The 22,458-nt window shown below is 47.7% G+C and overlaps 2 protein-coding genes and 1 non-coding gene across 3 annotated transcripts in view; 1 reads left to right on the top strand and 2 right to left on the bottom strand.

Annotated features, from left to right (window-relative positions):
- Positions 1-2,324: 2,324 nt before the first annotated feature.
- On the bottom strand, positions 2,325-7,259 carry RS1 (retinoschisin 1). The gene is made up of 5 exons (XM_056491943.1): positions 7,239-7,259; positions 6,812-6,917; positions 3,961-4,102; positions 3,642-3,837; positions 2,325-2,554 (listed from the first exon to the last, which is right to left on the bottom strand). The coding sequence occupies exons 1-5, from the start codon at positions 7,257-7,259 to the stop codon at positions 2,402-2,404; spliced, it is 618 nt and encodes a 205-aa protein (XP_056347918.1). The 3' UTR covers positions 2,325-2,401.
- Positions 7,260-20,220: 12,961 nt separating this feature from the next.
- TRNAV-UAC (transfer RNA valine (anticodon UAC)) lies at positions 20,221-20,293 on the bottom strand. The gene has a single exon. It is a non-coding gene; the product is annotated as a tRNA-Val (tRNA).
- Positions 20,294-20,833: 540 nt separating this feature from the next.
- PPEF1 (protein phosphatase with EF-hand domain 1) overlaps positions 20,834-22,458 on the top strand; it is a 37,246-nt gene continuing 35,621 nt past the window's right edge. The window contains 1 exon segment of the mRNA XM_056494065.1: positions 20,834-21,191. The gene's annotated coding sequence lies outside the window, so the exon portion shown is untranslated.

The following is a 22,458-nucleotide window of genomic DNA, read 5'->3' on the forward strand; positions in this document are numbered from 1 at the left end:
TCTTATGTATTGCCATACATTTCAAACCAGAAAAAGGTCTAGTGATTTCTTTGAAGATGGGAGGCTGGAAGAGTTATAGCACAGGTCCTTTCTACCTAGAAAGTATTTTCTTCACCCAAGGTTTTATTATATCCTCTATGTAGGATCAGTCATGTGAAGATATGTAATTTAGTGTGGTGCCTTGATGTACAATGGTGTGTAGCCCATCCATTTAGGGTGTGCATTAAGCCTGCCAGCTCTTCCAATCCTCACAGGAGCTTCTGGCCTTTACCACTGGGTGCATTTCCAAAACCAGACAACTGAAAAACCCTAGACTGTGCATAGGAGCTTGTCAGAGGCCAGTCACAGGCAAGGCTTTGACCAGCTATAGTCAAGCTTGACTGCTTTGGGGTGATACAAATATTCACCAGCTTGTGCCCAGTTCATCCTTCTGCCCCTTGCAGCCCCCTCTCCACTCAGTCATGCAGGAGAACTCAGCACCAAGGCTCCTTCCCCCATTAGCATCCATCAGGACATGGAGCAGAGCTGCCTGTGCTGCTTTTAGGGCATGGAGAGCTGTGTGTTAACGTGTTGGCAACTGCATCCAGGGTCTGGAAATGCTTCAACTTTCAGCATTAACAAGACAAGAGCTGTGATGGCTGCTGGGGAGCCCTTGTCTCCCTCATGCTGGAAGTGCAGTGCCTCCAGGGAGGCTGTTATGCCATGCTGATCCCACAGCTTGGCTGCTGAGGAAATGCCCTGAGCTCAGTGGATCTTCTTAGTAGAGCTTGCCTTGACTGTTCAGCATTGAGAGAACCACACAGTGATTTCTTACTAAGAAAATGTGTCCCTAGACCAATTTGTGGATAGGCAAAAATCCTCTCCATGGATGAGGAGGTGGGAGGGAAGCAAGGGTGTGCTGGTGTATAGCAATCATCTCAGCAGATGGGAATTGGTCTTTTCTACATCTCTATAGACTTCATACTGTTGGTTAGCAGAACAGCTTTCAGACTTGCCAGAAGAGCTTATTTCTCTAGCAGCTATTATTTGTCTCTACATAGAGGAATAAAATAAGACAGAAACATCTGCTCTCACAAATGAATGTGATGAATTGCACAGCCATCCAAAGGCTTTTCTCATGTTTTTGGTCACATCTCATTTGATTTTAGTGATATCTGTACTCCTGTTCTGCACACCGAGCATTCACAGAATTCACAGAATTCACAGAATGACCAGGTTGGAAGAGACCTTCAAGATCATCAAGTCCAACCCATGCCCTAACACCTCAACTAGATCATGGCACCAAGTGCCACATCCAGTCGTTTTTAAACACATCCAGGGATGGTGACTCCACCACCTCCCTGGGCAGACCATTCCAGTACTTTATCACTCTTTCTGTGAGAAACTTTTTCCTAATATCCAACCTATAGTCACCTCTCTGCCCATAGGGATAAGGAGAGGACAGGAGAGGCAGACAGGCTCAGTGCCACTGTCTTCATGCCTCTCCTCTCTTCCCTGAGACAGTTCAGGTTCTGATGCTGTGACTCTTTGGGATGGATGCACAGACTGTTGGAAAATAGGGGAAAGGTCTCTGGTGCCTGCCAGGTTTGTGTTGTGGGTGTGTGGGAAGGCAAACCAAAGCCATCACTCCAGAGCTCTCCTCAACCCTCCCTCATGGGAGCTGTGGGTCTGCAGTTCCCATCTGGGCTGTGTTGGGCATCGGCTCCTGGGCTGAGGCAGGGACATGAACCTTAGGGATTGGGCTGTCACCCCAGGAAGATGGGTTCATCATCCACATGCCCCAAATTCCTTGGGTGCTAAACACCCACTGGAGATGAGGCCACGGAGATCAAACAGTTAAGAAGAGTGAGTCCTTTTATCTGTGCCCAAACATCCACAGGGAGCAAAGTGCTGGGGTGCCTAAGATGTGTCAGTGCAGAAACAGAGAGGATACAGAGAGGGTTTATCCACCTGGTGCTCGAGGCACTGATATCTTTCCCAAAACCAGCCCCAGCAGCTCAGGCCAGAGGGTTCCTGATACAAGCAAGCAGGAGGTGATTTGAGAGTGTGAGGTTCAGATGGGGGCCATTGTAACAGGGACAGGCCTGTCCCAGGCCGTGAGATGTCTGTCCTGGCTTACACCTGCCCTCCCCAAGAGAATCTGAGCCCTGCCTTTGGATAACATCTGCCTGTATTTCAGTGCTCACAGCACATTGTGATGATCACTTCCCCAACCCAACACCCAGGGCCAGAAGCACTGCATCTCACGGGATCCAAGCCACGGCCCTGAACCTTCCCCTTCCCTGTGTGTGTCCCACAGCCCCCATCAGCTGTACACAGGCATGGTGTGGATACCATTTTATTGCAGGCAGCCCTCCCTTGCAGGCTGGGTGCTGGCAGGAGGGCCGGCCCAGGGCAGCGCTCAGCCGCACTTGCCCAGGCACTCGAGGAGCTCCATGCGGATGGCGATGCGCACGTGCCAGCCCAGCGGGATCAGGCGGATGTAGCGCGCCACGATGGGCGGCCGCAGCAGGTTCTGCACCGAGGACGAGCGGTCCGAGTTGCCATAGAACACCTGTGAAGGGAGGGGTGGTTAGGGGGCTGGAAATCCTGTCCCTTGAGTTTGGGGTGCCTGTGCAGAGCAGAGGAGAAGGAGGCTCCTTCCCCTTCACCCTCAAAACAAATAGCCAGGTGTTGACAATTTTGGTCACACTGATGCAGTTTTCTAAGCAGGCCATTTTCCCCCATCAGTCCTGCACGTTTTATGGTTAGGCCATAAAATCTCATTCTCATACCATTCTCTCTCATTTACCTTCCTGTACCAAGGTACTGCTTGTTTGGAGTGAACATGGTTGACTTTGGCTCTTTGAAGTTCCAACACAAGCCAGTATAGACAAAAAAATTATATTTGAGGGCCCTTTCCCCATTCCTTGGCCTGGATGTCACATCTGCTGCCATGCCATGACCTGTTTTTTTTGGGAAAACTGAGCATCTCCCCAGGGCTGCAGGAAGTTCAGCAAAGCCAACAGAACCTCTTTTGCTAGGACACGGCCATTCCCACAGATGGACATTGAGGACACATGGGAGGCAGCAGTGGTGGCATCTCCCAACCCACCTGGACTGGACAGTGAGGTAACTCTGTAATATCTCCCCAATGCAATTTTTTGTTTCAAGGCAACCAGTAAGAAGTGCAGCATGGAAATGATTTGGTGGTTATAGCTTAACTAGCTGCAGATTTTATCTGAGGGGTTTTCCTACATCAGTATCACACACTATCCCTGGACATGGCAATAAAAGAAATCCCCATGCAGTGCTGAGGCATGGCTGGGGCTGTGTGGCCACAGCTGAGAAAGTGGTTTTATCATGGAGGTGCTGCCTTCTCTGGAGTACCAGCTAATGCCTCTGGGCTTAATCTGGACTCCAGTATGATCATTAGAAAACACAAATAATGTATTTTGTCCTTCTGCACTGGTCAGCATGACACACTCTCACCTCAGGGGGAATGGCTCCTCTCTGTGCCGCTCCCTGACGCAGAGTGAGCACCGAGACCCATCCACCCTGCTGGATCCCCCTTTTGATGCACCTTCCCCTAGACCTGTTGTCACCATACATGCCACCTTCCAGCCCAAGAGCAAAGTGGCCCAAGAGCAAAGGTCACTGACCCGGTTGTTCCCAGTCTGGTCCTTGTAGTAGACCCAGTTGAGGTTCTCGTCGGTGCGGTACTGCACGCTGTACTTGGTCATCCACTCATCAGCGTCACAGCGCCCTTGAGTGAGGATCCCCGAAATCACCTTCACCTCCTTCAGGTCGATCTGCAGCCACTGTGCAGTGTCCTGGTATTTGGAGAGCCACGCACACCTGGGGGGACACCACCAGCCCCGTCCTGCCTTCCACTGTGCCCCCCCAGGCAGATCCTCCTGCCCCCACATGGCCAGGGCTCCCCAGCCCCAGGACCCCTCAGGGAGGCATTTTTGAACTCACCCGAAGCCTTGGCCGTTGAGACGGGCCTTGTTGGCTGTCCAGGAGGAGTACCAGCCCGTGTACTGCTCAGGGTTGGAGCAGCTGATCTGGTCTGGGGTGACAGAACCAGACTCAAAGCCCAGGGGCTTGTGGTAGGGACACTCTGCAGAACAAGGGAAAAACACTTAAGGGACAGAAGTGGCTCTGTTTTCTGGGTGTGTTTGCACACATATTGTGAACACCTCCTGGGGTTTCATTGCTCTCTCTTCTCCCTGATCAGGATGCTGGGAATGCTCTTATCCCAGACCACAATCTTCCATGGGGCCATACGATTTTCATTTCTAACCTTCATTTGTGTTAATTTCTACCTCTTCTTTCTCTCTCAAACTTACTGGACTTGTTCTGACTGCAACTTTTGGGGGAAAGGTTTTATTCAGATGTTGCAGTCTGAATCTCCCTCCTTTAAGCATGTGGAAGAAGAGCCTGACTGTGTGCATCAACCTGGATCCAGTCTCCAGGCTGTCAGCTCTCACCTGGTCCTTAAGCAATGCTGGGCACTTCTTTTCTTGCTGGGCTTTATCTCCTTTTGCCTCTCCAATGTCTGTCTTGATTTATGGCTCTACTTGCATGGCAAAATTGCTGAGCCAGCTCTGGTCATCCCTCCACAAGCACCCTCAGATCTGCATTTTCTGCTATGGGGACTTTGTGTCTGGAGGTTGCCTTGCCTTGTGGAAAACTTGCAGGTGGTCTGGTGCCAGTGAGGTGCCATGTTCAGCCCTGCTGAGGGCTCAGGAATTTCCATCTCAGTTTTTGACTGCAGATCTTCAAGGTAACAATCTTGCCCCCACAACTGTCTACTTCAATAGGGAGAAATTCAACACTACGACTGGCTGAAAAACTACTGGAGAAAGAAATATTCATTTGTCATTAAAACTTTCTGTGGTGGGTCATCACACAGTGCTCTGGAAGGCAAGACTTTAGTGATACTGAGAACCTGCATGCTACCTGCACCCAGTTGCAGGTTTTTTTGTTATGATATTTTTTTTTTCTCATGTGATCAGGTTATCATTGTGTATCAAGACACACAGAATGAAGGCACTCAAGTGCCACATATGGATTGCCTAGGCAAACATCTATGTCATGGGCAGCACTTCCTGATTTTTCTGATTTTGCAGCCTGTGGAGCCTCTGGAGTTCCCAAAGGTAATTCTGTCCCTCAGTTTAGTATAGTCTGTTTCATGGGTCTCAGCAATAAAGGAGCAAGCAAAGCTTGCAAAGCTTATGGGTAAGAGGTTTCCTTGCCTTATCCATGCCTGAACAATGGTGCATCATGTTAAAAACAATCAACATATGGGGAGCATCAGTGGGTGCCCAGAACTTGGCATGACTGTGGACTCCCCACTGCAACTCCCCAGCACTGCAGCCATGTGGTCGATGTCTCATTAGCAAGCTCTACCAGGTCAATATTGCATGCATCAATATCTCATTAACATATCTTGCTCAGCTGGAACCTCATTAACATGTTTTTCCCCATGAAAACATATAGCCACTGTCCTGCCTTCCTCCAGGCATGGAAACATCATGCTTTTCCACCACGTTAAAAGCCTTGCATGTGTTTACTATTCATCAGGCTAATCTCAAACACCACCCAACTTTACTTTTAGCAACACTAATCCACAGACCACACAAGTGTAATGCAATTAGCAGGTCACCTTCTGGTGAGTCCGTTTGTGCCATGCACAGGGACCTGCCAAAACAGACGCCTGCCTGCCCAGCCAGAGCAGCTGAACCACTGAACACTGTTACTGCCAAGGCAGAGAAAAGTCATGCAGTGTTTGGGAGGCCAGCTGTCCTTTCAGCCATGCCACAGCAGCTCTGCCTCTGCATGGCTGCTCTGCAAACTGTCCCTGGGCAGCAGGGAATGCCAGGCCACACAACATGGGCTGGGCTGGGCTGGGCTGGGCTGGACTGGGCAAGGGGAATGCAAATATTCCCTCTCTGGGGACAGCGACAGTGGGAGTTACAGTGGAAATGTTCCTCATTCAGGAGAACAAGGGAAGTGCCTTCATTACTCAGCTATATAATACTAATGGGAGAAACATCCCCTCACACCTGGCCTGGCCAGGAAACCCAGCACCACTCCTTGCACACATGTTCCTTGGCCATGGACAGATCAACCAAACCTGCCACCTTCCCCTTCCCCCTCCCTTCCCCCTCCCTTCCCTTCCCTTCCCTTCCCTTCCCTTCCCTTCCCTTCCCTTCCCTTCCCTTCCCTTCCCTTCCCTTCCCTTCCCTTCCCTTCCCTTCCCTTCCCTTCCCTTCCCTTCCCTTCCCTTCCCTTCCCTTCCCTTCCCTTCCCTTCCCTTCCCTTCCCTTCCCTTCCCTTCCCTTCCCTTCCCTTCCCTTCCCTTCCCTTCCCTTCCCTTCCCTTCCCTTCCCTTCCCTTCCCAAAATATGCTGCAAAGAAGGAATAAACTGTTTTTCTTGATCCCTGGAGAGTCTAGAAGATGTCACAAGGCAGAATGAGCCTGGTGGTACAAGAAGTTTCCTACAGCAAATCCTACACACGCCAGGAGCTGCCCCAGCCAGTTTCTGGTAGCACCAGCACCAAGGGCTCCAGGAGAAGAAAGACAAATGTCCACTGTCACGGGCCACCATGGGCCACCCTAGGTGACCTCCCAAAGCCCAGGCATGGGGGCTGCCTCTGCCAGATGGTGCAGGATCATCCCTTCACCTCACCAGAGGCAGGGCTGGTTCAGCTCCACCAGCCCCATCAGCAGCTGATTTGGAAGGTGGCAGCTCTGCAATGCCAGCTGCAAAGGGGAAGCTGCTGCAGGGCACAGACAGACACAGCTGAAGGCTCTCTCCATTACCTGGCATGCACTCTAAGCCATTATTCTCACTGGACCACACTGAGTTAGGGCCTCCTTGGCAATCGCATTTGCAAGCCTTGCTGTGCCACAGCTCCAGTCTCTCATCCTAAAGGAAAGGTAAAAAATGACTAATAAATCAATGTAGTAATCAACATTAGTGTTATGAGGCCAAATCTGAATTCTGAACCTTAGACAAATGATTGTGCCTGTCTGGACTGCTGCAGGATGCACAAAGCTTCCACAGTCTTGGAACAGACTTGGAAGACTTCCAGAGTCTTCCACAGACTTGGATTCCCTTGGCTTCAGCAGTCAGAGCATGTGCCTGAGCTTGAAGGGCCAGGTGCCATACCTCCTTTGCCCAAGGCTCCAGGGCTGGGCAGTGTCAGAGCCCCAGCATTCACCTGGCAGCTGAACTATCCAGACTTACCTCTCCTGGGGAGAGGGCCATCACAGCTGGGCAGTGGGCATGGAGGGAGGAAGAGAGAGAGAGAGAGAGAGAGAGAGAGAGATCAGAAACAAGGATGCTGTGAGCAAACATCAGGAAATACAATAAAAATATACTCCTGAGATAGAGCCACATAAATAGAGGAAGGACTGATGGATCTACCACATTTCCCCAGGCTGACTGCCAGGAGAAGGCAAGAGAACATGGGCAGGAGCAGGGCACTGCATGTGTTTATGTCTGTGCTACTCCTCCATCAGGTTTTCTTCAGATGCCTTTGGCATCTCCTTTTCCTGATCAGATACACCTGAATCACCCTGAGCCAAAACACGTGCTGGACCCCTCAGTCTCGGCTTTACAGCTAATTTTGCAAATATCCATTTTTTCTGTCTTCTTGCTCCACATTTTCCCCTTAAAATGTTTAAGCTGATGAACTTCAAGGGTGAAATCCTAGCCTGGTGCCACTGCAGATCCCAAGAATCTTTGGAGGAGATATGGCACCTCACAAGATGCTTGGCCGGAGATCACTCCATCTGGATGTGATGGAGAAAAAATAAATGTAAATAGGCCTTCCTAATCTGTCTTACAGACAGAATCCATTTTTCCTTTCTTGGGGAAAACCAGTAATTGTGGCTGTGGATGCAGAGATGCTATTTTTGCAACATCTGACCTGTTTTATCTCCTGCCTCTTACTGAGCAATGGCTTTTTTATGAGGCTTTTTCCTTACTGAAAAGGCTCTTCTTGCTTCACAGTGAAGTCCAAAGCAGAGTATGTTAATAGTTTTTAGACTGGTATAATATTTCCAAACAGCTATTAAAATAAAATACTAAAAATTAATCCCATGACTGCTGATAACTCATCAACACAAGTCAAATGTCAAACATCAGGTTTTCAAAGATGTAGGGAATCTACAAGCCAGTAAGGAAAAAGTGATTGAGCAGGTAAGAGCTTGCATACAGGAGCCATAAGAAATCTGCCATCTCCAGAGGTTTTGTGAATATGAAAAGATGATTTTTTCACCAAATGAATCAGACTCTGAATTATTCACTGAAATCTAGTTATGATTTATTCATTCATACACTGTCACTTTGCTGAGCCTAGGAAGCTCCAGCTAATGCTGGGAATTTACATCTTACATTACTATAGCAAGTTTCATCTCAAAAGACTCACAAACACAGAGCAATTATAATCAGCTGAAATATAAACTATACACAAAGCTCTGTGTATTACTGAAATGCTACTGCTCCTTGGGTGTGAAAATGAGTGGAAATGTATCAAGAGTCTAAAAAAAAACCGACCTCCAAAAGCAAAATAATAAAGAAATTTTTAAAAATTTCTTTCTCTAACACAGGGATGGTCTCCTGTGTTTCAGTGTCCCAGAGCAGTATTTCTCACATCAGGAACTTACCACATTAACTCATGGCACTGGCCCTGGCAGAAAAAGTAAACAGCAGTCTACAATAAAACTCCACTGTGCAATCAGAAAACCAAGGCAGAGGGGCAAACTCAAAGCCACTCCAGTGCTGTGCCACATGGGGCAAAGAAGTTCGACTTAAACCTGTGTAAAGGTAATTTAAGTTAATGCTGTCTGTCAATACAAGAGAAACCAGGATTTTATCACTTACCAAAACTGGACCATCTGTGCCATTGACAGTAATGCAGTGGCTGCCTCTCCTGCCTGCCCTGAGCTGTTTGATGCCAGTGCTGGAGAGGCATTGGTACCTGGGGTGTGAGATCCAGGCTGGCAGGTGTGTCTCCTGCCCCCCTGGCCCATAGAGTGGTGTCCTGTCCCAGCAGGACAGGTGCCCTGCTCCAAGAGCACCAGCTGCAAGGGAAGGATTCCTGATTTTTGTGGAGAACTTTTGTGGTTTTGGGGTTTTTTGTTGTTGTTTTTCTTATGGTGGTTTAATGAACTTTAAAAGGCTTCTTCTGGATTATCAACTCCAGCCATCAACCTAAGGAAGTTTTGTTCCATGACTGTAGTGTGGTGAGGCCTGTTCTTGGGCACTCCATGCCTGGGGTGGGGAAAAGGGGATGTGTGTTACCAGGATGGCATAGGATATTGCTTTGTGACCTCAATGCTGAGCCTTTCAGTAGGCCTCCTGAGTCCCTCCCTTTGAGACCCAAGATCAAAATTTAATATGCCATTAACACGTGCAGCTGGAAAATCAACAGCTGTGAGTGAAACAACAGGAAAAAAGGAATAGATTTCAGGTGGGTGGGTGTATGGTAGCATAAATTCAACCACCAGGGATAAATCCTCCTCCCCAGGTGACCCAGCATTTTGTGGGTGGCTGCACTCAGCCAGTGGTGCCTGCTCCTGAGCTACCAGAGTGGCTTTGAAGGCTTTTAGCCTCACCTGCCAGGGGACACCACTGCAAATCAAGCAAGGGTGGGAAATTCAAGCCCAGAAGCCCTTTTTTCAATGCAAGGTTTTATTGGGTCAGTCCCACAACACACAGTAATGCAAAGGCAGTGCCAGGGTGCCAGGCAGTGCTGGCATGCTGCCCCTTTGGCTGTCCCAGCTGGCTGGGCACCTCCACTCCTCACCACATAACTTAATGATTTAAACACCTCAAACAGGAGTTCAGCTTCCCCTTTCTCAGCTAGGAGAGATGAACTGCTAAGGGCTCAAGCACAAGGGGCTCAGCCACCCAACCATGGTACAGGGGAGCAGCAGGTTTGGTGTGGGGTAAGCACAGCACTGGATGGCCAAATGCCCTCCTACCTGGGCAGTGCAGCCTGATAACCCCTGGCCTTGGGAGAGGAAAGCAAATGAAAGATGCCCTTGCCTGCAGTTGGCCACAAAACATAGTAATTGATATATTGGTGTGTTTACAGCTGTGACAGGCCCTGTCCTACAAAGGAAATGAGGAGGAAAGCTGGCTGCCAATAGTCTAAAAATGTGATGGGCAGCATGCTTTTATAGCGAGCATGTTTGCCTTCAAGGAAGGTTACAAAGATAATTGGTAATTGTAGGTCAGACAGAACGAATTGCTGCAATTCAAGGGAGAGTCATAAGGCCTGTACGGCCACCAGGGACTGTTTTAAAAGCACAGGAATGACAAAAAACCCAAAACATTTAAAAGGAAAGAGCTCTATTTACAGCCCTCCAGGACCTTCAGCAAACCATCAGTCCAGTGAAATAAATTATTATCTGTGTTTGTGGGAGGCAGAGAGATAAGGCATGTGCCTTTCCTGTCCCTTCATCCCACCCTGCAGTGTGTTGTGTCCAGAGCACCGCCATGCACAAATGTTATTCCATAGCACAGGATTTAGGGACCAAGGCTTGCGACAAGATCCAGGGGATGATTTTGTGCCGGTGAGGCTGGGCTGGAGCCCAGGTCCTGAGATGTCTCCAGCTGGCACCTGCTGCTGAGCAGGGTGAAGGGGAATGATACTCCAGGAACTGGTCCAGGTTTGGGGCAGAAAGAAAAGAGCTGGCAGAGGTAGCCCTGGGGTGCTTCTTGGGAAAAGGGGTAATCAATAGCAAGGAAACTCAGCTGCTGGCATTTTAATAACAGGAACAGGTAATTGTGCTTCTTGTAAAAATTGTAATCATTAGGAATGTGGTTAAATAAAAGAAATAAAGGAGGGAGATAAGTGTGGGCAGAAGTAATACTGCCAAAGGCTGTGTTCAATACAGTAACTCTGAGGAATCATATTCTCTATCCTGACCATAAAGTCACAGAAGCAAGTAATCTTTTAGTATAGGAATTAATGACAGATATACAAGCATGAGAAAGCACATTATAAATATAAAAATAAAGAAATAAAATATAACACAGAATAAATGACAGTCACTCAATTTACTGGAATAAGTTCATGTACAACTTGATCATTGCAAGGAAAGTATGTGGAAAATGTTAATCTCTTTATTTATTTACTTTATTATATAGGTGTCCTAGAAGCTTCAGCTGCAAAATGGTTGATTTTTTTGTCTCATCTCTGCAAGCAACATCTCAGTTTAACAGCACTCAGAGAGGTAAATTATTTTTTCTCCCCCCAGTGGAGAGCTATGCCCCCACGATGCTGCAGTGCTTTTTGGTACAATGACTCCTTTTGCACAGTCACCTGCTTCCCTTCTGGACCTCTGTGTTATGGGATAGGGGAAAGTAAATCATCTAAAACCCCAGGAAAGTAAAACTGGAGCCCCAGAAAAGCTCTAAAAAGTCACAAAAATGGCTGGAATAGGTGGCACTGGTTTTACCATGCTTTCTGAAAGGCCCTCTTTTCCCTGAGCGCCGCATTAGCATCAGGAAGCAGAGTTAGGTAACAGCCTGTAAGCAATACAGAGGGTCGAGACACTGAAAAAAAGCATTGCAGTGCCTCTGTGCCCATTGGGTGCTAGTTTTTATCTTGCTATATTATTAACTTAGGCTATTTTTGCATCCCAGCCCTGAAAATCGTGCCAGGCGACCGAGGTGACTCACATCAGGCTGCACCAGCCCCCGTAAGAAGGTGCATTTTGGGAAGTGGCACATTCTCCCCATCTCTCCTAGCCCCTGTGACAGAGGCAGTGGTCCCAGGGTTTCCTGCTGCAGCTGTGGCCAGTCCCCAGGTCCCCTTGGCAAGCACAGCTCCTCTGCCCACACACTTCGTGATTGCCTTTGTTGATTTTCCCCCGGGGCTTTTTCCATGGCCACACTAGGCAGGCTCCATGGGACCGTGTGTTGTGCAAATAGCACCTTTATTTCTAAAAAGCGTGGACTTGAAATGGGAGCTGTGCCGGCAGGCAGAGACCTGCAGGACACGTGCAGGTCTGTGTCCACCCAAAAACATCGACGCCAGGCTGGCCAGGTGAAAGCAGGGTGCCCGTGCAGGGACTCCTACAGCCAAAGCCAGGCTGGCCAAATGCCCAGCCTGTTTCTCCTGCAGATGACATTGTGGCCCCAGCAGCAGCCAGCAGGGACCAACACCCAGGTGTGATCACACATCAGCACTGACCTCTGCTGACCGCTGCCAGGCTCCGCCAGAGCAGAAACGGAGGGCAAGAGGACACTGGCCTGCAAAGGGGAGGTCTCATCCTTTGTGCTGATTCTCGGTCTTTAAATAGGCTGTTCTTTTCCTCCTTCATTTTGTGGGGATTCTTCACAGTTGTATTATTTTTATTTCAATTGCATTTTCTTTATTTCAATTATTTTCATTAGATTTTTCTTTTCATTCATTTATATTGTATTTCATTTAATATTTACTAGTATTTATTTGAAGGCAATAAAAAATATATTGAAGGATTCACAATTACACCTACTTAATTAATATTAATTTCTCATTTTCCATAACGTTTCTACTATTTTTTCATGTCGTGACAATATTTGAAAAAAGCTAAAGTCATTTGTAAAAAAAAAATAAATTTACTTTTCCTCCTTTTTTTCTTAAGAGATGTATAATTAATTATTTTTTCCCCCAAAGCGTTCCTTAGAAATTCTCGGCATTTTCTAACCTTGACATGTTTGTTCCTTCCTGCTTGGAACTACGCAGAACATTGCCTGCATAGTAATTTCATTAGATGCATTGATTATGCCTAAGGGCAGCACTACTCAAGAAGTTGTTAACAAAGGCGTGTGTGAGCCTTTAATTTCTTTACTTTTTTTTTTTTTTTTTTTTTTTTCTCAAAACTACAGAAACAGATGTGAAAATAGAGAATTCTCCATTCTACAGTTGTTGCGGTGTGCCAGTTCCTGCAGGCGCAGCGGGCACGGCGGCGCGGCTGCGGGAGCGCGGCTGCGGGAGCGCGGCTGCGGGAGCGCGGCTGTGTGAGCGCGGCCCCGGGAGCGCGGTTCTGCGTGAGCGCGGCCCCGGGAGCGCGGCTGTGTGAGCGCGGCTCTGCGGGAGCGCGGCTATGGGAGAGCGGTTCTGCGGGAGCGCGGCCCCGGGAGCGCGGTTCTGCGGGAGCGCGGCTATGGGAGCGCGGCTTTGCGGGAGCGCGGCTGCGGGAGCGCGGCTGTGTGAGCGCGGCTCTGCGGGAGGGCGGCTATGGGAGCGCGGCTTTGCGGGAGCGCGGCTGCGTGAGCGCGGCTCCGGGAGCGCGGCTCTGCGATCCCAGCTCTGTGTGAGCCCGCCTCCGTGAGCGCGGTTCTGCGAGCCCGGCTCCGTGAGCCCGGTTCTGTGAGCCCGGTTCCGTGAGCCCGGCTCCGTGAGCCCGGTTCCGTGAGCCCGGTTCCGTGAGCCCGGCTCCGTGAGCCCGGCTCCGTGAGCCCGGTTCCGTGAGCGCGGTTCCGTGAGCCCGGTTCTGTGAGCCCGGTTCCGTGAGCCCGGCTCCGTGAGCCCGGCTCCGTGAGCCCGGTTCTGTGAGCGCGGTTCTGTGAGCCCGGCTCCGTGAGCCCGGTTCTGTGAGCCCGGCTCCGTGAGCGCGGTTCTGTGAGCCGGCTCCGTGAGCCCGGTTCCGTGAGCCCGGTTCTGTGAGCCCGGCTCCGTGAGCGCGGTTCCGTGAGCCCGGCTCCGTGAGCGCGGTTCCGCGAGCGCGTCCGTGTCGCGCCGGGCTCGGGCGCGCCCCTCGCCACGGGCAGGGCCCGGCAGCCGCCCCTCGCAGGAGCCCTTCTGCTGCTCCATATGCTGCTGCTGCTGCTGCTGGGCTGTGTCCCCAGAGAACACAAGCCCGGCCAGGGCGCGGGTGCTTCTCTAAGCCACTTGCTCTGCCAGGGAAAATAAGCTAAGCGGCTTATCGTGGCATCAGTGCACGTAGCTGCGAGGGCTGACCTGGAGGCATCTTCGTGTTGGGAGAGCAGGAGCGTGAGGGGCACCTGGGCTGCTCTCTTTTTATCATCAAGAAGACACTTAGACGGCGAAACAGAAAACCAGTAAATTAAGAAATACAATAAATTAAGAAAATAAATTAAATACCAAAGGAGTGATGCCTGGAAAGTGATCTTGCAACTTATTTTTCACTGCAGGGTCTCCAAAAATATCCTGATGTGTGGGTGTCTATTAAAAGCAAGCTGTGTCTGGAACTCAGAGCAAGGTATATGAACTTATTCCAAGGACTAATTGCAGTTATGCCACCAATAGGGGAAAAAATGCTGCAGTCTGTATAAAAACACTTTTCCTAGAAGCTCAGGAACCAGTAACCTTCCCAAGTGAAACAAAAGAGAGTGAAGAGATAAGGTTCGAGGAGAACATACAAATATTTGCTGGGAGATTAAAATAAAGACCTATTAATTAGGCAGAGCTGGGTACAGCCAAACATAATGGGATGAAATGAAGGCATGGGTAGTTGAGAAGCACTTATTTTCCTACTCATGAAATTTGGTAGAGCAAAATATTCAATGGAAACAGAGAAAAAAAACAGATAGAAAAAGCCAGATATACGAAAACACCAGGAATTCAACACCCACAGGAGAAAAGTTGGACTGTCTGATTAATCTGTTCCTCACCATGACAGATCATGCTTGATTCACACATTCATGTCAGTAGACACTGCCCACCACTTACCAAGAGTAACCCTCAGCCTCATTTAAGAAAAAAGCAGCTTTGCCATTGGCTCTGATGAAGCCAGAAATTTAAATATAAACCAGGAAATAATCTCCTTGTTCTCCACAACTGGGTGAATTAAAATGGAAGGAGACTGTGACCCTAAATTATCTGGCTTCTTCTATCTCCCGCTTACCTACTTTTGTTGCTACTTTTCTGAAAAATTAATATGAGAAAGCCCAAAAATTGATAAATACCCTTCAGATTTTCTAGACTTACAAATTTCTTTTTGTTCTAAAAGTATCTTTGGAAGTCTTTTCCAGGGCAAAACACCTTGAAAGGTCTTTAAAAAAAGGCAATCTTCATCAGCAATGTCTTGCTGCTAGAGAAAATGATCAGTTTTTGATAAATAAAGAGTTTTGATTAATGAAAGACCAGTCTTTCATGTTACTCTGTACCTCATTTTTCAGCGTTATTATTTACACACTGGCTCAGCTGCACTACAATTTTCTTTGCAAATTCATATTTTGACAAATTAGATGGCAATTTTTTTACACTGCAATTATTTTTTGAAACTGACTTTTACTACTGAATATTCATAGAGCTGTAAGAATGCTGCTCACTCATGTACATAAATTACACATCTCCTCCACATTTTGCCTTTCCCCGAATTATTATGTTTCCATGAGAATGTAGAGAAGAGCTTGCTCTGTACCCCACAGCCCCTGGCACAAGAAAGCATGGCTGAAACAAGAAACACAAATAGGAATATTTGAAAGCACCTCTCAGGAGGCAAAGTGCATACCTTTGTACCAGAAAAGAAGAGACAGCAGGACGCTCCCCATCTTGAACTGCATCTTTTCCTTGCTCTGTAGTGAATAGCTAGCTCCTTAGTGTACTGCTTGGCTTCATGGGAAGGCATGAGATTAACTTAAGCGTTGCCTAAGCACCTTACTCTCCTCCATTCCCATGATTTTATCAAGCACCATCAAGCCAACCACACAATTTTTACTGTCAAACTCCATCCTAGAGGCTGTGCCACCTGTAACAGTTTTCAAAAGGCAACACGTACTGAGGTACTGACACTCTGAGTGTGAATCTGATTGTACATGCAGACATATGTCCAAATAAAACAGGATATACCTACATATAAACCACATATACACCCTACAGAAATGCAGATGCCTAATGCTTACAAGAGATGTGTATTGTCTGTGTATATAGCATGTATTCATTATCTTCCACCCCAATTATCTACCTCTACACTAGCAATGTCTTTCCTAGCAATAGCTGTGAGTAGAAATCTGCCCTGGCCTTACTGCTCTTCCAGTCACCTAATTGCATAGGGCTGAAAACTGCAATTAGCAGATCAAACAAAAATAGTGTTTTTCAGTTTACTTGCTAAGCTGCAAAAATCTCTAACCAAAAATGTAAACCTCTCTTTGCTAACAGTTCTACCTACAGTATTCTCTAAAACAGCCTACATCAAAGATTTGATTTTAGAATGACGGATTCAAGATAAAAACAGAGTGCTAGTGATTTCATTGGATCTTGCACCTGTTCTTCCAATCTCTGTTGATTAAATGAAATTAGCAGAAGTTTTAATGAAGGTTTTTGAAAGCAGTTGCTTCAGAAGCAGCTTGCTTTGTTTCAAGAGATCTCAGATTGTATGCACTGGGAATAGATTAAGGCATTGCTTAAATTTGATAGGCTGCTGTTGTGTTAAGCCAATCGTGTCTCTACTCTTTTGGTTTATATTCATTCAAAAATGCTGTGCAAACAAGGATGCTGCCTTTTTGAAAACAGTTCCCTGGGGCAGGATTCATCTCACTTGCCTTTGGATACCCACAAATATGGAAAGCCCTGTAATTTTGTTGTCAGATATAGCACCCCACTGCAATTACACCTCCAGTATGAACACGTCCCAGACTCACCAGTGTATGTGACATGGATGGGAGGGGTCTCCCACCAAGGGGGCTCACTGCTTTGCTCAGCCTCAAGGAGTTTAACCTCCTCAGCCCAACACTTTTCCCACTTAACCCTACCTACATGGAGAGGATGGTTATCACAGGCAGACCCCTGTGGCACAGACATGGCCACTCTGCTTCATGGACCTGGGCCAGCTCACCCCAAACCCTGGGGGACAATCAAAGCATGGCAGGGTGAGCAGGCAGGGCAGCTCATCGCAGGCACCAGGAAGGGGGTCACTTTTCCAAGGGCAAGGGGCTGCTCCTGAGTTTTTGCCAGAGGCCTCATGTTCATACATTGTTCCCATCTTGAGGCAGTGAGACCCCAAAAAAGGTCCAGCCAGGATCTTCTGGAAGGACCTTCAGGACCAGGAAGAAATATGAGACCCATTGAGGGTACCTGGGCAGGCTCTGTGCATCTGCTGCAGTGCAGCATCTCACTTCAGGCTCTACACAGTATCCTCTTTATATTGTTCAGTCTAAAATGGGCTGCCATGGGGGCAGAGATTTCCAGAGCTGCTGAAGACAGTCAGATATCTATTCCCTCTCTGTATTGATGAGCAGTTGGTATCTAAATCTCTTGGGTTTGAAAATCCCAGCTTAAAAATCCCTAAATACCTTATCCCTACATCCCCATATCTCTTGGAAAATCAGACCTGAGCTTCAGCCTCTCACCTTATGGTCTCATAAGGACAGGTCACAGGGAAGGAGAGCCAGTCACACAAAGAGAAATCACCTACCATGCTTTAAAGAAAAGCAAAGTCAAATTCTCTCCCATCACTACATGCAGTTTTAAATCAGCTTGGTTTATCGTCAACCCCACCACTGAAATACATTTTGATTTTGTGTAAGAAATGCACAGTAGCTCAGGGAATGTGTTCAGAAATAGTACAACTCTTATCAAAGAACATTTCATCCAAGGGGATACTCTTAAGACTGGTGGCTGCCCAGTTATAGAATTCCCTCCACACAGTAGGAAAGGCAGCCTTTGTTTAAAAAAATTGTCTATAGCATTCAAAAAACCAAACTGTTTCATGTGAAGATTAGAAGAGTATTTAAATTAAAGTCCCTATATAAATAGTATGCAGTTCAGACAGTGTTGATAGTCCTTCATTTTAATAACTGTAAATAGCAAAACCATGCTGCCACTGCAGACAACATTGCTAAGTGAATCATGTAGTTAATTCCTAGCAAGCACAGAAGTATTTTCAGGTACAGAAGGCAGAAAAAATTTAATGGCCAATACATAATAAAGCACTAGAAGTGGCTACATTTGCCCTTTATAAAAAAATAAATACAGTTTCAAAAAGGATAAAGATTAGTCTGGCGTTGATTACAGAACAAAACTGAGACTAGTACAAATGGCCCAAATTAAGACAGTTTGGTAACATTTCCACTGCTATGTAAAACAGGAACTGCCTGGGTAGGTTTGCTCTTTTGTCCATACATCTTCTCCAGCTCTAGCTCATGTCCCATTGGCCCTAAGACATTTTGCTATGTTTTCATAGCCCTCAGAATTCTTGGTGTGTTTTCTTCTGCCATATTATGGGAAAAAACACAGAGATCACCCTGCACCATGGAGATGCTTTTAGTCTGACTGGCAGCATGCGTGTGCGGCCTCGGAGGGGAAGCAGGAGGCAAAAGTACTTGTGTGTGAGAGAGAAGTGCAACTCCACATAGCAGTGTCATGTTTCTCCCCAAGTCAGAGTGCCAGACGGCTCCATCGGAGCAGCACGCACAGATCCTGAACGCACACAAGGAGCAGTGCCTCAGCACAAATGTGTGATGGCACACTTTTGTTTTAGCACAGTCAGGGAACGAACAAAACACACTTATGCATGTATGTGTGAACCACAGACATCTCTCAGAATCAGGATATAGATGTGTGGAGAGGGCAAGTCTGTCAATGCTTTTAGAGCCTGAGTCAGGGGCTGGATCCCCTTCAAATGGATGGAGCTGCAGTGATCTACACACATTTAAGGTATTGCTCTCAGAATAAAACATTCTTTTCACAAGTCTGAAGCGTGAGCTTAAGTCATCTTCTGAAAAGGAGACTTTTCCTAAATGTAAGAAAGCACGAGGCAGATAATTACCCAGTGCTGAGCTCCGGGCCCAGGCCCATTTCCTGTACCTCATGCACTTGGGGGTGCTGTGGCTGTTGACAGCAGGGTAGGCACCACAGAACCACCATCCCTATTAAATGGGATGTACCTACACCAAAAGCTTGCATATCCTACATTGGGAGAACTCTGTCTGACTCAGCTTTGAGTCTGTATCCTGGAAGCAGCCAGTCTGTGGAAGACAGTTTACTCCACATGGGGGACCACATTGCTTTGGCTTCACCACCTGTGGGCTGCACACACACTGCTAAACACACAGGCAGAGGAAAGCCAGACCTGAGTACTTCTGCATTTTCCGAGTGCAGGATGCACAGGCCCTTAGCATCAGTATGGTGTTTATGTTACTACTTTAGCCTGCCAGGTCTCACTATGGGATGTACAGCTGCTTTCCATCCAAAAAAGCTTTTGCAACCTGGCCCAGGTATCCTTGCATTAGTCTGCAATGTCTATTTGCAATCTCTAACTGCAGATTGCCCATATTCCAGAGTGGTTGTTAAGTGAGAACAAGCACTGACAAAGGTTAACAGTTTTCTCAATATATGACGATGAAGGTAAGTTTCTTAATAAGTCTCTGATTAAAGTAAGTTAAACCAATTTTTTCTCTTTAATCTTTAAGATAGGTAAATCACACCCTCCCACTCTGATCCTTCAAAGATACTCAAGAGCTAACTCCAGGTCACTGGAGCTCAGGGACTCTTCTCCTCCTACAGACATCTTATCCCCAGCACTTGATAGGGCTCCCACGCACAGACAGATGCTGTGCCAGCACCCATGCCCAGAGTTACCCTTTTCTAAAGCCTTGCACGTGCTAAACGAAACAACATGCTGTAATTTAAAAGCTAAATTGCTCTGAGGCAAGCTGAGATGGCTCTTTCCTTCCCAGTTAATAAAAAGGATATGCACAGTACAGGGTAAAACAAGGATGGAGTTAACTGTGCTTGCTAGCTGTGTGCTGTGAAAACCACTGGCGTTTCCCCAGCGCTCAAACACGTTTCCAAACACAGAAAAAGGACCCGTGTTCCCGTCTGTCCCGGTGAGACGCCTTGGGGATGCATGGGGCTGCAGCCTCGGCCGCCGCCTTTGTCCCTCGCTGCCGGGGAGCAGGCACAGGCTGCTGCTCCTCCGCACCGCCCTGCTCCTGTGCTCCCTGTGCTCTCCTCGGGTGCTCGGAAAGGTGGCGATTCCTCTCCAGCGCTGGAAGCGAAAGGCTCCTCTTGCGGACGGGCGTTCCCTGCCGGGATTACAGCCTGTGGAACGGATCCTGTGTGACAGGGTTTCCCACTTGGGGCGCCTTTCTGCTCCCCTGGGGACAGCCACCGCCTCTGCTGCTCGCAGGGCCCGCGCCTTCTCTAAGTGCTAATGAGGTTCCCCGTCTTGCGGAGGAAACAGCTAAAGCGAATCCCACCGCATTAAAAGAAATTATGGAAAAGTCAGCGCGAGCCAAGGGAGAAAAACTTTGTTCTTGGCGCTGGTTCCACTGGGGCTCGAACCCAGGACCTTCTGCGTGTAAAGCAGACGTGATAACCACTACACTATGGAACCGCCACGTACGCCTTGGGGCGCTGCACTGTTCCTATCGACAAGACTCTGGGCACGCCTCCCTCGCTCGCGGCAAAGTTTGGTATTTTATCTTTTATTGCTGGTTTATTAAAAACAAATGTAGTAATTAAAAATGACCCTAATAAGTTTTCTACCCTTCTGATAGCTACAGAGGGGGAGTGACGGGGTAAATCAGCTCCAGGTAAGGCTCCTGTGCCGCTGCGGCGGGCCCCGCTCTGCCCGGCCGCCCCGGCGCACAGGAGCAGGCAACGACTCTGGGGGTGCGGGCCACGCTACAGGGAGCGCTCCCTTACCCTGTATGTTGTCGGCGCACGCATACCGAATCTCCTCGGTAAATCTTTGCCTTCAGCCCGTGTGCTCCCAACGCCATTGCCACTCGCCGAGCTTCGGGAAGAGGGACGGACGCGTAGGTAATTTCCTTACAGGAAAAGCACAAGGCGGTGAGAGGCAGGAATGCCCGGCCCTTCCAACCCCCCCGGAGAGCCCGTCTGTGGAAGCGCCGGGGGCGCTCCCGCCGCGGTCCGCGCCGCCGCCAGGGGGCGCCCTGCGCTCGCCCACCGCCTCACGCCCCGCTCGGGCCCGCGGCCTGTGCGGGAAACACCGCCCTGAGTGCGTGTTTGGGGATCCATCCATCCATCCATCCATCCATCCATCCATCCATCCATCCATCCATGCACCTTCTTACACCCCGCAATAACTGCCGTCTTCCCTCTGTGATTTTTTTCCCCACTGTTTTGCACTACTTGAACTACCTCTGTCCTCACCACACTTGCTTCATGTCTCAAAGGGAGTGGCTTGTGGGAGCACAAATGAAGGCACTTGTGCTGTGTTTACAAGTTTAAAGTTACAAACTTAAAAGTTATTGTTTGTAATATAAAAGGTAGGTTTGGGAGTTTTCAGAAGCGTGGTGCTTGTAAGCAAAACAGTGTATGGTTTGTGGCTAAACAGCATAGTTGACATAACTTTTGAAACTAATCATACTTTGCTGAAGCAGCAGATTTATTTACTCTAACGAAGTTATGTAGAAAAAGTTGTCCTTTTTTCATTAAAAGCAGTTGAATAAGCATTAGATAATAATAGAGATTAAGACAATTATTGCCATAGACTTGATGACCCCATACCATGTATGTGTTTGAACTGATTAGCTGGTAGATTCCATTCTTTAAAAAACAATTAAAAATATTTTTTAAATCCTTGTACATACTGATTATTAGTGAGTGAGTTAAATCTCTGTGCTCTCCTGACCTGGAAGGCCTGATTTGACCTGGAGAGCCTGATTTGACCTGGAGAGCTGATTTAAAGGCTTTACCCCTTTGGAGGTCTGCTAGGCCTGAGGCATCAGGATGTGGGGTTTGCACTGTTTGCAGAGCTTCTGGTTCACCAGACCAACAAAATGCACGTAAAACTTTTGTTAGGCAATTCTTATGCCCATTTCTTTTCCCTCTTGCTGCTTACTAAGATCTGTCAAACCCTCAGTAGTAGATAGCTATCTATCTACAGCTCAGGCTCTATCATTTCTATAAGCTCTAGGTGGAGGTTGAAGCTAATGTCAGGGAGGTAGAGTTGTACAAATTAGGTCATTCGTCATTGCTTCCCAGAATAATCTGCATTCATCTGATAATTTGGGAAACTTTCCTTAAAAAAAAATTGTTCTCATTTTTCACAGAGGGTATCCTGATGGTTTCATAGTGTTCTGGTCTAGTTTCTTGGTCTTCAGGAGCTTTGAGGCCCTACCGCTGCCTTTCTTTCACATTTCTGATTCGGTGTGCTTTTTGCCAAGGATGCTGGTTTTGATGTCTTTTATTCACCTTCTCACCCAGAACTGTCAGTGGGGGAACGTTTCTTTTTGTGTTCACACAAATTAACCTACTTCTTCTAATGTGTGAGCACACATTTCTGTCTTCTCACTGACGGAGTCAGAGTTTAAATTTGTTCTGGACATTAATTTCTCTCAATTTTTTTTCTATTAGGTTATGTTTTTGGCCATCCAAGTTTCTCTGTCAGGGACTTTTCCCCCGGCTAGTACTTTAAAATACTTTGCTGGGTCATATAAAAATACTTCTTTAAGCTTGGTAGGGCAAGAGGAGGGAAACCATGGTCAGACCTTAGAAGGAGCACATTCCCTTCAACTATGATTATCTTCATCT

Source organism: Oenanthe melanoleuca, chromosome 1 (genome assembly GCF_029582105.1).
Source record: "Oenanthe melanoleuca isolate GR-GAL-2019-014 chromosome 1, OMel1.0, whole genome shotgun sequence".
NCBI classification, from domain to species: domain Eukaryota; kingdom Metazoa; phylum Chordata; class Aves; order Passeriformes; family Muscicapidae; genus Oenanthe; species Oenanthe melanoleuca.